This window comes from Protopterus annectens, chromosome 3.part0 (assembly GCF_019279795.1).
Source record: "Protopterus annectens isolate FY-2018-M chromosome 3.part0, PAN1.0, whole genome shotgun sequence".
Lineage (NCBI taxonomy): Eukaryota > Metazoa > Chordata > Ceratodontiformes > Protopteridae > Protopterus > Protopterus annectens.
The window spans coordinates 1,834,135,746-1,834,150,598 of record NC_056731.1 but is presented as its reverse complement, the minus strand read 5'-3'; the positions used below and the strand labels follow the sequence as shown (position 1 = coordinate 1,834,150,598).

The 14,853-nt window shown below is 44.4% G+C and overlaps 1 protein-coding gene across 2 annotated transcripts in view; it reads left to right on the top strand.

Annotated features, from left to right (window-relative positions):
- Window positions 1-13,889, top strand: part of ARF1 (ADP ribosylation factor 1) — a 294,325-nt gene extending 280,436 nt beyond the window's left edge. For both annotated transcript variants that reach the window (XM_044065884.1, XM_044065886.1), the window contains one exon: window positions 12,132-13,889. In XM_044065884.1, the coding sequence (XP_043921819.1) occupies window positions 12,132-12,299 (168 nt within the window). In that variant the 3' untranslated portion in view covers window positions 12,300-13,889. The remainder of the gene's footprint in view (window positions 1-12,131) is intronic.
- Window positions 13,890-14,853: the final 964 nt, after the last annotated feature.

Below are 14,853 nucleotides of genomic sequence, written 5' to 3'. Positions count from 1 at the left end.
GCTCCTTTCAGTGGGAAAAACCTGACCGCATATGCCTTCCCTCCATTACCTCTCCTCACAAAGGTTCTTTTGAAGGTCAAAAAGGAGAGACCACGACTGATTCTCATAGCCCCAGACTTGGCCACGCCAGCACTGGTACCCACTATTGAAAAATGTGGCCCACAGCCCACCATGGATATTGCCTCAAATGCCCCATTCGCTCACACAACAAAACAGATTCTTCACAGCCAGCTCAAAACTTTAAATCTGGCTGCATGGCAAATCAACTAAACATCCAACCAGCTCCTCTCTCACAAGCAGTTCTGGATGTTATTCTGGAAGCCAGGAGGCCAAGCAACCAGGAAGGCTTATTCGGACAAATGGAAAAGGTTTTGTGCCTGGAACCAAGCTAAAGGCCAAGACACAATTCATCCTCACATGCCTCACATTCTACAGTATTTAGCAGAGATGTTGCACAAAGGACTTTCCTTTTCCTCAATTAAAATCCATGCTTCAGCTATTTCAGCTCACTACAACACGGATCCACCTTTATTTTCACATCCTCTTCTAAGGCAGTTCCTCAGGGGCAAATAATATTAGACCACCCAGGAGAGCTCTTAACACCAACATGGGACCTCAACTTTGTTCTGGAAAAACTAACGCTACCTCCCTTTGAACCAGCTTTCTCTGCAGATCTTCAGTTCCTATCATGAAAGACTGCCCTGCTCCTAGCAATAACTTCAGCTAGGAGAGTCTCAGAGCTACAGGCACTAATGGCAGTGGAACCTTTCCTCATTTTTCATCAAGACAAAGTTTCTCTACAAACTAATCCTTCCTTTATGCCTAAGGTGGTTTCCAGTGTAGCTTTAAATCAAACCATCCACTTTCCCACCTTCTTCCCCAATCCACAGAACAAAGGTGAGAGACTCCTGCATTCCTTGGACATTCACAGGCAGCTTCGTTACTACATGGACAAAACTAAGGCTTTCAGAAAAACTGACCAGCTCTTTGTATCCTATGCTACAGCTTCTCAAGGGAAGGCTATTTCTAAGCAAACCATTTCTAAATGGATAGGTCATTGCATATGTTTCTGCTATGCCCATCATGGGAAACCAGTTCCTGCTACCACTAGATCCCACTGTACCAGGGCAACAGCTACCTCTACAGCCTTTCTCAGCGGGGTTCCAACCAAGGAAATTTTAGAAGCTGCAACTTGAGTTCAGTACACACCTTTACCAAACACTATCACTTACCTCTTTACTCTTAAGTCCAGGGCGGGCTTCGCCACTGCAGTTTTGCAGTGCCTTATTGCCTCCACTAACCCTCCGATACCTCCCCCCTACCTTAGCTTTGGGATTCAACCCAAGTGTGATGACTGCAGCGGGGTAACACGATGAACATAGTACAGTTTTGTACCTACCATAAATGTAGATGTTAGAGTGTTCACCCTGCTGCAGTCCAGGTTACCCTCCCTGTATCCCCTCTGATCTACTGGCAAAATCTCTTCTATGCCTTACTGATGTATTTGCTTATAGCTGAAGGGATTTTGTTTGTGCAGTGTTCACTCCATTTGGGACCAATTCTGACCACTTTTTTGGGGGCACCTGACATCTGGGGCAAGAAAAACTGAAGAAAATGGCGTCGGTTGCATTATATATACCCCTGGCGCACTGACGTCAGGGAAGAGGCGACAGCAACTGATGCCGGACCAAGACTTGAGTTATCCTGTCATCAGGCGGTCCCGCAGTCGGCCGGAATTCCAAAGTGTGATGACTGCAGCAGGGTGAACACTCTAACATCTACATTTATGGTAGGTACAAAACTGTACTTTTCTAGTACCAAGAAAGGACAAAGCCTGGAGACCCATCTTAGACCTTTCAATTCTAAACACGTTCCTGGACATTCCCAAATTCAGAATGCTCACACTACAGCAGCTTCTTCCCATGCTGGGCAACGTTGGACCTCCCAAGAGGCATACCTGCATGTCCCTATCAGACAAGATTGCAGAAGATACCTCAGATTTTTGGCAGGCACAACGCATTATCAATTCTCTGCATTGCCCTTTGGCTTATCTACTGTGCCCAGAGTATTCACGAAATGCCTGGCATCAGTAATTGCATACTGCAGACAACGAGGAATATAAATTTATCCATATCTGGATGACCGCCTGATCCAAGCGGACAGCAAAGACATCCTACTACAGCATCTGGCATTTGTAACAAAGTTACTAAGTTGCCTAGGGTACACAGTAAACAAAAAGAAATCAAAACTAATACCCTCACAAGAAATTTTCCTGGGTGCCAGCTTGAATACAACGGCCCAGATGGCTTACCTCATGCCAGACCAGCAAAAACAACTGGCTCAGTACTTCAAAAAGATGGCAACTTCTACCCAGCTCACTGCAAGGAAATTCCTGCAGGCATTGGGGTACATGGCATCCTGCATTCAACTAGTTGCATATGCAAGACTGCCTATGAGAACTACAATGGTACCTAAAGTGTATGGTCCCAACACAGACACAGCCTCGAAGCAAGTACAACTCTCATTCCCTGCCTTCAGAAGGAGTTTCTATGGTGGGCTCAAGCATGCCAAGCAAACAAGGGCCTTCCTTTTGTCTCGCCTCCAGCAAACCAAACCTTGACAACAGTTCATCAGACTACGCCTGGGGTGCACACATGGCAGGACAATGCATACAGGGCAAATGGTCTGCAAACCAAAGGCAACTACACATCAATCAAAAGGAGATGCTAGCTGTAAAAAATGCACAGACAGCCTTCAAGGACCTCTTGCATCCAGGACAACTTCTCATAAGGACAGACAACACCACAGTTCTGTGGTACATAAACAAATGAGGAACGCACTCCTACCCACTATGCAGACAGGCAATGGACTTGTGGAACACAGCATTAAATTACCAAGTACAGCTGCAAGCACAATTCCTGCCAGGAAAGGAGAACACATTGGCAGACGAATTAAGCAGAAATTTGACAGACCCTCATGAATGGAGACTGCACCCGCAAGTATTCTCAATGATAACTCAAAGGTGGGGACCACCAGACATAGATCTGTTTGCCTCAACCAACAACTGCCAGCTACAAAAATTTTGCACAAAGGTTTATCATCCCCTGGCCTGGAAAGTGGATGCCCTATCATTCAGTTTGACAGCATTGTCAGTCTACGCCTTCCCTCCTCTGCCTTTACTGACCCAGGTATTACTAAAAGCCAGATCAGAGAGACCACAGATGATCCTCATTGCTCCGGACTGGCCACGTCAATACTGGTACCCACTACTACGAAACTTGGCTCGCAGCCCTCCATGGATCTTACCTCAATTCCCTCTGCTTTTAACCCAACAAAACTCTCAGATCTTTCACAGTCAACTAAGGACCTTAAATCTAGCTGCATGGAAAATACCTTAAATTATCAAACACTTCTCTCTAAGGACGTCCAAAATGTCATTTTGGAGGCCAGGAGGCCCAGCACCAGAAAAACTTACTCAGACAAATGGAAAAGATTTTGTGTATGGAATCGGGCCAGAAGCCTAAATCCTGGCATCCCAAATATTCCACTCGTACTCCAATATCTAGCTGAGATGCTACACAAAGGCCTTTCCTTCTCATCCATAAAGATCCATGCTTCAGCCATTTCAGCTCATTATGATTCCTCCCATTTTCTCTCCTCCTTTGCTAAGGCAGTTTCTCAGAGGGGCAAAAAATATAAGACCCCCCCAGAAAACCACCAACTCCAACTTGGGATCTAAATTTTGTACTGGAAAAATTAACACTTCCTCCTTTCGAACCAGCCTTTTCAGCAGAGCTTCAATGTTTGTCATGGAAAACAGCCCTGTTGCTGGCTATCACCTCAGCACGCAGAGTCTCAGAACTGCAGGCTCTTATGGCAGTGGAACCTTTCATCATTTTCCATCCGGACAGAGCATCTTTGCGCACCAATCCTTCCTTCATGCCAAAGGTAGTATCCAGCGTGGCTCTCAATCAGACCATACACTTGCCCACCTTTTATCCAAACCCACAGAGTAAAGGAGAAAGACTCCTTCACTCTGTGGACATTCACAGACAGTTACGTTACTATTTGGACAGGACTAAGGCCTTCAGAAAATCTGATCAACTCCTTGTGTCCTATGCACCAGGCTCAGAAGGAAAGGCCATTTCAAAACAGACCATCTCCAATGGATAGCACATTGCATCCGCCTTTGCTACTCACACCATGGGAAAGCAGTGCCTGTTAGTATTAGGTCTCACTCTACCAGGGCTACAGCAACCTCAGCAGCCTTCCTCCGAGGAGTCCCAACCAAGGACATTCTGAAGGCAGCTACCTGGAGTTCAGTGCACACCTTCACCAAGCATTACCACCTTCCTCTATACTCAAAAAAACAGAGCTGAGTTTGCCACTGCAGTTCTGCAAGGCATCCTAGCTGCATCTAACCCAGTTTAGTTCCTACCACCCAACCATAGCTTTGGGACTCTACCCAAGTGTGATGACTGCAGCAGCATAGCACGATGAACATAGTACAGTTTTGTACCTACCATAAATGTAGATGTTCGAGTAGTTGTGCTGCTGCAGTCCAGGTTACCCTCCCTCCATCCCCTCTACCTAACAAGGCTTTTATTATACCTCCAGGTACATCTACCTTTGGGATGCATGTCTATATGGTGTATTTGCTTACATCTACTACTATTGTTTTACACTAAGGTATGTTTTGCAAGTTTCTTATTTTGCCTTCTTAGTTTGGGGCACCTGACATCTGGGGCAAGAAAAACTGAAGAAAATGGTGTCTGCTGCCTCTTTTATACCCCTGCCGCACTGACGTCAGGGAAGAAGCGACTACAACCGACGCCGGACCAAGGCTTTGGAATTCAGGCCGACTGCAGGGACCGCCTGACGGCAGGATAACCCAAGTGTGATGACTGCAGCAGCATAACCACTCGAACATCTACATTTATGGTAGGTACAAAACTGTACTTTCCTATGATTCCTTGTCTAAGGAGAGTTCCTTTGGTGGGCAGAGGCCTGTTACCACAACAAGGGACTTGCACTCTACCCCCTGCCACCCAAATCCCTAAGACGCATCAGACTATGCATGGGGGGGGGCTCCCATGGCAGGGCAGTGCATTCAGGGCAAATGGAACCAGAGACAGATGCACCTGCATATCGATCAAAAATAAATGTTGGCTGTACAGAGTGCTCTGACAGCCTTCAAAGACCTTATTCTTCCAGGACCACTATTGGTAAATACCGACAACATCAAAGTTGTGGTACATAAACGAGCAGGGGGGAACCTACTCCTACTCTCTCTGCAGACTAGCCATGGCTCTGTGGAGTGCAGCCTTCAGCTACCAAGTGCACCTACAAGCTCAGTTCCTGCCAGACAAACTAAATTCACTGGCAGATGACTTGAGCAAAAATCTCATGGACCCACATGAATGGAAATTAGAACCCAAAATATTCAACCCCCTGAGGAACAAATGGAGGACCCCAGAAGTAGTCCTTTTTGCCTCCCCTCAGAACTACCACTTATATTCTGCACCAAAACTCCCCAAAGTCAAGCTTGGAAAAGTGGATGCCTTCTTTACCTGGGAAAGCCTCTTGGTTTATGCCTTTCCCCCTCTGCCTCTCCTCTCGATTTTACTAAAGATCAAACAGGACAAGCAAAGGACAATACTGATTGCACCAGACTGGCCACGCCAGCACTGGGTATCCCCTCTTGCTCAGTATGAGACTGCTACAACAATGGCACCTGCCTCAGACCCCTTCCCTGCTGTCCCAGCAGGCGGGCCAGATTCTGCACCCTCTGCTTCAAACCCTGAACCTTGCAGCCTGACTAATTCCTTGAGCTCTCCTCTAGCATTCCTCAGCAGGTACTGGATGTCATTCTGGAGGCAAGGAGGCCTAGTACTAGAAAATCCTATGCTGAAAAGTGGGAAAGATACTGTTCCTGGAGCCAGGCTCAGGGGATGGGCACAACGGTGCATAGCTTACCTCATGTTCTACAGTACTTGACAGAAATGCTCCACAAGGGCTTATCCTTCTCATTCATAGGTAGGTACTAGGCTATTGGCCCTAGGGCCTAAGGGTACCGTGGCTTTCGCCACCCAAGAAAATTTTCCTGCGCCACTGTCGAGCCGTGCCACAGAAGTGATCCTCGGGGTGAAATTCCTATCTCCCATCCAGTCATCAAGATTTTTCTTGAGTGCTAATGAGGAGCTTTGTTTGATATAGATAGGTAGTTTGTTCCAGAGTATGGGAAGTCGGGAATCTATCCCTCCAGCATGTTCTGTTTATTGTGGTGACAAGGTTTAAGTCCCTAGAGCGTGTAGCTCATAGGGATTGGGATTTCTTTGTGGAGCATGTCTAAAAGCTCTGGGTTTGACAGCTTTGTGTGTTTGGCAGAGATCGCCTCTGAGTAGGTGATATGCAATGGAGTAAAGCTGCAGTTTTTTGAGACGGTCTGCATAGGGAATCTGTTTGAGGCCGGTAATCCTCTTTGTGAAGTATTTCTGTGGCCTTTCCAGTTGAGGTCTTGTGAGGTACATACCAAAAGGGGCATTGTACACTATAATGGGTCTAATGAGTGACTAAGTAGAGGGAGAACAATGACCTCTCTTTTTTTTTTTTTTTTTTTTTTTTTTTTCCTGGATGAGAAACCTTTTGTGGTGTGTGCCACATAGAAGGATTTCCTCAGTACTGAGGCGATGTGATTATCAAAGGCGAGGCTACTGTCCACCTGTGTCCCAAGGTCTGTTACACTTTCGGTGTTAGACTACCATCTATGTGGTCGTTCATGGGTACAGAGTTTTTACCAAAAGGGATGACAATGCACTTTTTGGCATTGAGCTTGAGGCCATGGCTTTGACACCAGGCATCTGTCTCAGCCAGGCCCTTTTGTAGGATGTCCACATCTGTTGGAGTTTTGATTATGGCTCCTAGTTTGCAGTCATCTGCGAACTTCTTTAGCCAAAGACCTTCTGTGTTGGCCTGTACTTCAGAGAAGTAGATACCAAACAGGAGAGGACCCAGGACTGAACCCTGTGGTACTCCACTTGTCTGAAGTTGGATTTGGAGTCTGCTACTTTCACAGTGTGGTGTTCTGTCAGTGAGCCAGTTGGCAACCCATCTTGTGACATTGGAATTGTAGATAAACTCACTACACTACATATAAATCCCTGAGTGGGGGATGGTGTCGACAGCCTTGGCGAGATCTAAATAGGCTGTGTGAACCACCTTACCCTCATCTACGGCTTTCGTGACTGCTTCAAAGAAGTCTGTTGGGTTTAGGAGACATGATCTGCCTTTTACAAACCCGAACTGGCTGGGGCCCTGAGTTTGGAGATGACCAATGTCATTGTTTATAAGTTCCATAGCCTTGCAGACCTGGCTCGTTACGATAATGGGGCGGTAGTTTCCGGGGTCTCTGGTGGCTCCCCCTTTGTGGAGTGGTATAACTGTCGCTGTGTCATTCAGTGGGCACATAGCCTGAGGTGAGGCTATCATTGAACATGGTACTTAGGAGGGGTGCCAGTTCATTCTGTAGTTCATGTAGAACACAGCCTGGGATGTTGTCAGGTCCCATGGATGCTGTGTTCTTGGCTTTGGATAGTGTTTTTTTTTTTTATCTGTGCAGCTGTTATTACAGGAACTTTGCATTCTTCTGGTATAGAGATGGGCCCTTTAGGGAATGACAGGGGGGTAAAGTTAGCACTGAATCTATCTGCCAGGATGTTGGCAATATCAGTTGGTTCTGTATATTTAGTGCCATTGTGCTGTAACCCAGAGCAGATCTGAGTGTTGCCATTGAGATTCTTGACATGGCTATAGAATGCATTGTGGTTGTCTTTAGAGTCAGTGGCGATCTAGTTTTCTTAACTAGCTTTAGAGGATTTTGAGGGATCTCAGCTTCTTACTGAGGCTGACCAGGGAGTTTCTCCAATCATGGGATTTTACTATTTTTTTTTTTTTTTTGCTTGCAACAGTTTCTTTCTTCTGTTGTAGAGTTTGTTTATGCCAGGGGAACACCAGATTGGCTTCCTTTTTTTGGAGGATAGCATCTTGGTTTTGTTAGGGATTGCACGATCCATGCACTCGTATAAGTGCTTATAAAGTGCATTTGTGTAGAATTCAGCAGTCATACCTCTATTGTCCGTCAGCATGGGTGTCGTGAAGTTTGCCACTTCTGTCTTAAGAAGCATGAAGTTGGCTTTGGAGAAATGTTTTACTGTTTCCCTAATGGGTGGTGGGGGAGGGATGTGGATGTCTAGGGTAATTAGCTTGTGGTCTGATCTGACCAATGAGGAATTGACCTCTGGTGTGGGCACCAGTTGCCCATGTTGGTAATAACCAGGTCAAGGCTATTGCTGCCCCTGGTGGGGGTGTGGATAAGTTGATCCATGGCATTGGAATTTATGAATTCCAGAAAACGTTTGAGCACAAGAGTTGGTACATGAGTAGTTTTCCAGTTAATGGTAGGTAGTTGAAATCGTCCATTATTAGGGTGTTAGGTTGTACCCTAATATTTTCCTGTGCATCAAGAAATGAGAAGTGGGAGTCCTTGGGCATGATGGGGGATCTGTAGCAAGCTACAGTTTGGATTGCGGTCTTGCCCAGAGTTAGTTGCACTTGGATAGTCTCGGATGCATTATGCATTGAGCAACTAGCCTGGAGGTGTGGATATCCTTAATGAATATGGGCATGCCTTCGCCTTTAGTATTTCATCCAGGTTGGGTTGCCGAAAGGTGTGGTATGAATTATAGCCTGGTAATGCAGGGGTACTCCCTGGAGCCTTGAACCAGATTTGTGTCTGCACAATGTCTATGTTCTCTATTTTAAGGAGTGCCTCGAGTGAGTGCATTTTGAGGTTTAGACTTCTAGCATTGAGTAGCAATACCCTCAGATTCTTCTTGCCTGTACTTGTTAGGGTGGTGAATTTGTCATTTGAACCTTGCCTAAAAAAGGCACTATAGGGGTGGCTAGAGCCTTCGCCACTGTCCGGAATCCCAGGGGCGACGGGTGCAGGCCATCTCTGGCAAAGCATCGTGGTTTGTCGATCATGTCATCCCAGGCAGACAGATACTGGATCCCCTTAGAATGACACCAGAAGCTTAGCCAATTGTTGAAGTCAGTCATTTTGTCCTTGTACTGTGGGTGATGGCAGGATGCTACTCTGGGCTAGGGTCATAACTGCCTGGGCTTAAAGATCGGACAGCTCCTCCATGTCCCTTTTCATGTATTCCAAGGAGGTACGTCTCCGGTCATTCACACCAACATGGACAATAAGTCATATTTGTACTTGTTGTGGAGTGACCCGAGTGCATGCATTATGTGGCGGATCCTGGCAACCGACAGGCAGCTGACAGTAACTTTCTCCTGGTTTAGCCTGGTGAGTGGAACATCAGTGTGCCTGACTAGAGTCACCAATGACTAGAGTGTTGGGTACGTTGTTATGCCTTATGGGCTGTGGTTGAGTGGCACACTGAGTTTGTGGGCTATGTGTCATTTGGGTTGTGTTTGGGTGGAGTTTCCTTGTTTCTGTTTTGGAGGTCCCTGTTGCTTGGGCAGGTTTTTACTGAGAGCCTCCGCAAATGTAGGTGTGCGTGTTGTGTTTCTATGTATGTTTTGGTGGTGTAGGTTTTGAGGGACTATGTGCTGAGTGAGGTGCAAGTGTTTACCTTCTCCTCTTGACTATCTAGTCTAGTCTTGCGTGGGGAGCGCTTTGCTTCCAGTTTGGCTATATAAGTGCATCTCTCACAGGTTATAGTGTTTGGTGGTAGGAAGAGAGGGTTGTCTGTGTACATGAGGCAATTACTGCATTGCCCCAAGATGCAAAGATGCATCAGGTAGACGGGAGAAAATACCAGGAGCTGACCCTTGGACATGCCTGGATAGGTGCTTATTTAAGTACTAGAAACTGTTTTCCTCTAGACAGTGAGGAAAATGAGTGCTGTAGTAATTAGTAGTTTTAGTACTTCGCATAAGTTCTGAACAAGTGCCGAGTTCAATGAACCAGACTTGAGTGCTGCAAAAAAAACTGGCTGGTTCTAAGAAACAAAATTAAGCTAGAAGGCTTCCCTCCAGCACAGAAAGGCTTGGGGACTAGAAGCCTACAAATAGTCCTGGACACAGCAAATCTATATCCAGACTAGACTACCCACAGGAAAGGCAGGAAACGAGCTTAGAATTTTTTTTTTTTTTTTTTTTTTTTTTTTTTTTTGTGGAAAGAGAAAGGAGTAGCAGAAACTAAGCTGATAGGCCTTCTCAAATGTTCTCCCTGTATTGGGTAGAATGAGGTAATGACACTAGACTGGGAGGAGGTCCCAGATCAAATTTACAGTGGGGGGGGGGGGGCAACTGCAAAGCCACCAACTATAAGAACAACATATCAATAAGGAGGGAGGGTGAGAAACTGCAGAAATGTTTCTCAGCAGAAAAGCAGCAGTGAGCCTTTAAATGAAAGCTTTAAACAGCAAAAGGAGCCTCTGGAGAAAGTGTTTAATTGCAAACAAGTTATAAGAAACAACCCAGCAGATGCTTAGTAAAAGTGGACAATTTCCAGTTAATACCTCACACACCGTGAAACTAACTAGAAAAATATACAGTACACAAAGTGGTATAAATAACTAACAAAATAAGCAAAAAAAACAGGATACTTAATGTTATGTATTATAGATCCGCGTTTGCTCAGTGTCCTTCCTTCGATTAGCTCAGTGTGAAATTAAAATTCTTGCCACTGCCATTTCAGCACATTATAAAACTGAGCCACCCCTCTTCTCTCACCCCTTGCTAAAGCAATTCCTTAGAGGGGCCAACAATTTAAGACCCCCCAGGAGAGCTCTCACTCTAGCCTGGGACCTTAACTTTGTATTGGAAAAGCCCCCCCCTTTGAGCCAGCTGCTACAGCAGAGTTGAAATTCCTGTCTTGGAAAACAGCCTTCCTTCTAGCTGTCACTTCAGCAAAAAGTGTCTGAATTACAGGCCCTCATGGCAGTGGAACCATTCATTGTCTTCCATGTGGACAGGGTTTCCCTAAAGACTAATCGTTCCTTTATGCCTAAGGTGGTGTCTACTGTGGCCCTAAATCTTTTTTTCCTTAATCCACAAAGCCCTAAATCAGTCCATTCATTTGCCTACTTTTTTTCCTTAATCCACAAAACAAAGGGGAACAAATACTGCAATCTCTGGATGTTCACAGACAACTTAGGCTTAGTCCTGTCCAAATAGAATCTATCAGAAAATCTGAACAGCTGCTAGTTAGCTTTGCTGCAGGGGCAGAGCGGAAGGCCATTTCAAAGCAAACAATTTCCAAATGGATAGCCCATTGCATTAATTTCTGCTACAAGCACCATGGAAAACCTACCCCACAGGAGATAAGATCACATTTCACCAGGGCTGTACCCACATCTACGGCATTTCTCAGGAGTCCTTACCAGGGACATCCTGGAAGCTGCTCTCTGGAGCTCTGTACATACCTTCACCAAGCTTTACCACCTGCCTATCTTTTCTAAATCCAGAGCTGGATTTGCCACAGCAGTCTTGCAGGGCTTAATAGCTGGTTCTAATGCTCTTGAACTACCTCCTCCCTTCCTTAGCTTTGGGAATCAACCCAAATGTGATGACTGCAACAGTGAAACATGAAAAACATAGTACAGTTGTGTACACTTACTATAAATGTAGATGTTAGTGTATTCACTGTTGCAGTCCTCTTCAGCCCCCTGACTTCTCTTGGCTCTATCTTTCTTTCTTGTTTTGTATATGTATATTTATGTGAATTTGCTTTTTGATGGGGGTGTACCATACCATATAATTGCTTTATTGTGGGCACACCTGACATCTGGGGCAAGAAAAACTGATGTAACTGAGTCGGCTGCATGTTTTGTACCCCTGACGACCTGACGTCATGGAAGTGACAGCATCCGTTGCAGAAATCTGAAGACCCTCGTATTCAGGCTAACATCTGCATTTATGGTAAGTGTACACAACTGTACTTTCTTCCTTCTTTTTCAGCATGTCAGTTTTGTAAGGAAATCCGCATGTTTTATTTTTTTATCCTTGCTATTTGTTTTGGTTTTGTAATTCTTTTAACTTCAGTGTTCTGTAGGGTTCCTTGTATATGTGAAAGCATTAAGGTCGCTTTTTCTTTACAGGATTTGCCTAATGCAATGAATGCAGCAGAGATTACAGACAAACTTGGACTACATTCACTCCGTCATAGGAACTGGTACATTCAGGCAACCTGTGCAACTAGTGGAGATGGCCTTTATGAAGGACTGGACTGGCTATCCAATCAACTTCGTTCAAACCACATGAAATGAGAATGAGGAATGTACTTTACTCCTTTTGTTTTCTTTACTTGTTTCTTCCCACCCTTCCCTCTGCTTCATTCTCTAGTGTGGCTAATGGCTACTTTTGTGGTATTGGGTGCCGGAAGCTGATGTACTTTTATTTTTGGTATATTACATCGCACTGCATATGTTTGGAGTAAGTTTCAAAAAATAATTAGATTTATTTAATGTAAATAGTTTTTGCCTGCAGTGAGTCAGTTTCTGGCACTCCTATGCAATATGTACTTGACTTGTTTTCTCTAGTTTTTGGGAGGGGGGTTATTTAAATGGATCAACATATGTGGATAACAGTGCGCATGCATCGTGCAATACAGCCTTATCCTGTTGGTTATGAGATCTGTGATCTGTGCAGAGTTTTGTGGCAAGATACCATTTTATCTGATATGTCACAATGTTGAGGGCTTTCCTTTCTTTGGCCAGTGAAAGAAAAGTGACACTTGAATCATTTGTTTTATTCCAAGATTTTTAGTGTACACCCATTTCTTTAACCTTGTAACCTTTTGAATTAATAAATTGTGTAAGCAAATAATGGGTGTTGCTGTGGGGGAGTTTTTTTTCCGCTGTATTAGACTGGTTAAGCTAAAGGTTTTAAGCATCGAAATGGATAGATGAATGCACAGTAACATTTTGTAAGCATTTTTAAAGCTTTTATAAAAAAAAGTACCATTTGTTCAGACTTCATCTGGAATTTTTTTTCACTTATTTGCAGCAGTCCTTCAGGCAAGCTGTTGGCCAACATTCAGACTGCAGTTGGGCACTGAGCAGCTTTCATTTGGTTGCATTTTAGCAGTATTTTTATAGCCACAGTTCTGTTATTAGAATTCAGTACTGTACCTTAACAACATTGCTGAAAGATGTGAATGTGCATTTTTTTGCCTGTAAAATTTAATGTGGAATCTTGTCTTTAATGAAAATAAAATTTAATGTTAAAATTTAAATGTTTAAGGCTGAAAGACTTGATATTACAGAGGAGAATGTCTCATTTTGCGTCAACTTGGATGTTTGTTTTAAATTAAATGCAGTTTGACACTTATAAAGCCTGTTTGACACGTGTATAAAGCCTTGCAACTTCGGACACTGGAATTTTTGCTCAGAAGGTTGTTCCTTTGGTCAGTTTTGGGGTACAAGAACTTCTCCATGGATCATAGTTTAGGTATTTGCTCTTTATGGCTACAGTCAGTATCAAGTACTGTATTTTTTCCAATTCTGTGAATTTAATGCTGAACAGTTTCTTGTAGGAATGAAGCATGTTTGAGAATCATTCCATTCTAGTGTTACAATGGACTTGGCCTTATTCCATTTTGTGTGTGTTGTATACTTACCAGTGACATCCCGCTGCAAGGGTAATTTTTACCACCAAAGCCAGCCTTTTTTCTAATTGATCAACACTGAAGAACTGGGGGCTGTTTGGAAGTTCTGTTTGTATGTTTCATCTGATTTGTTCACATGTAATATTTGTTGCTTTCTTTTTCACAAGTACTCATTTTTGTATCTTTTCAGTTACTTTCGACAGAACAAGCACTGTAATGCTATTAGAATAAAATGTCAAAGATGTCTAAATATGTTGTGTGTTTTATCCCTATTATGCGTGATTGAAGTTATCCAGTTTTTGGCACGTGATTTGAATGGCTGTCATTGCAAGGACTTTCTAGGAATCCATATGAATGCATATCAGCAGGGTAGTTGTCTTTTTATTCCATTCAGCATTTTTTATTTCTTGTCCTTGTACGAGTTTGTATTTGTTTGCAGTGCACCTTAGTGAGTTTGGTTTTGTCATGGTCTGATGATGGAACGCAGGTTGTTGCAAGGAGTTTTTCTGTTGCATATCATCCTTTTTTTGTACAGATGAGCTTAAATTGGGTTGCACTCCATCCTTTGCAGGAGGGGGCTGCTTTCAGTTTAAACCAAAAAGGCTGGGGAGCACATGGATCATAGGAAAGTTACTAGGATATTGGCCCTCAGGCCTTTACAGGCCTTAACCAAGAATTTAGCCCATGTTCTGACAAGTCAGCACCTGATGCCCCTGTCCAGCAGGGACACTGGAATCCCGACAGTGTATTTTCTGTTCCCCATCCAGTTGTGCTTATCTGGGTTGTGCTTAAAAAGGGTTAATGAGGTACTCTGACGTGGAGAGGGAGTCTGTTCCACAGAAGGGGGAAGTCTTGGGGACAGAAACCTGTCCCACCAACAAGTCCTATTGATGCCACAGACCAGGTTGAGGTCACACACACACGGGTAACTTGAATGGAGCTTGACTTGTGGATATGCAGTGGGTCCCATCAAGGTGGTGTCTGAGATCTTTTTGTATGCCAGACAGAGGTCATCTCTGAGTCTGAGACTGAGTAGAGGGGCAGAGCTTTTAGCCTATCTGTAGATGTTTGAGGCCCTGGATCCTCCTGACGAGAAACCTCTGGTCTCTCCAGCTGCTGCATGTGCTTTGTGAGATGCATGCCAAAGGGGTTTTGCACTCAGTAGTGGGTCTTATTAGGGAAGAATACAGGGATGTTATGACCTCCTTGTTCCC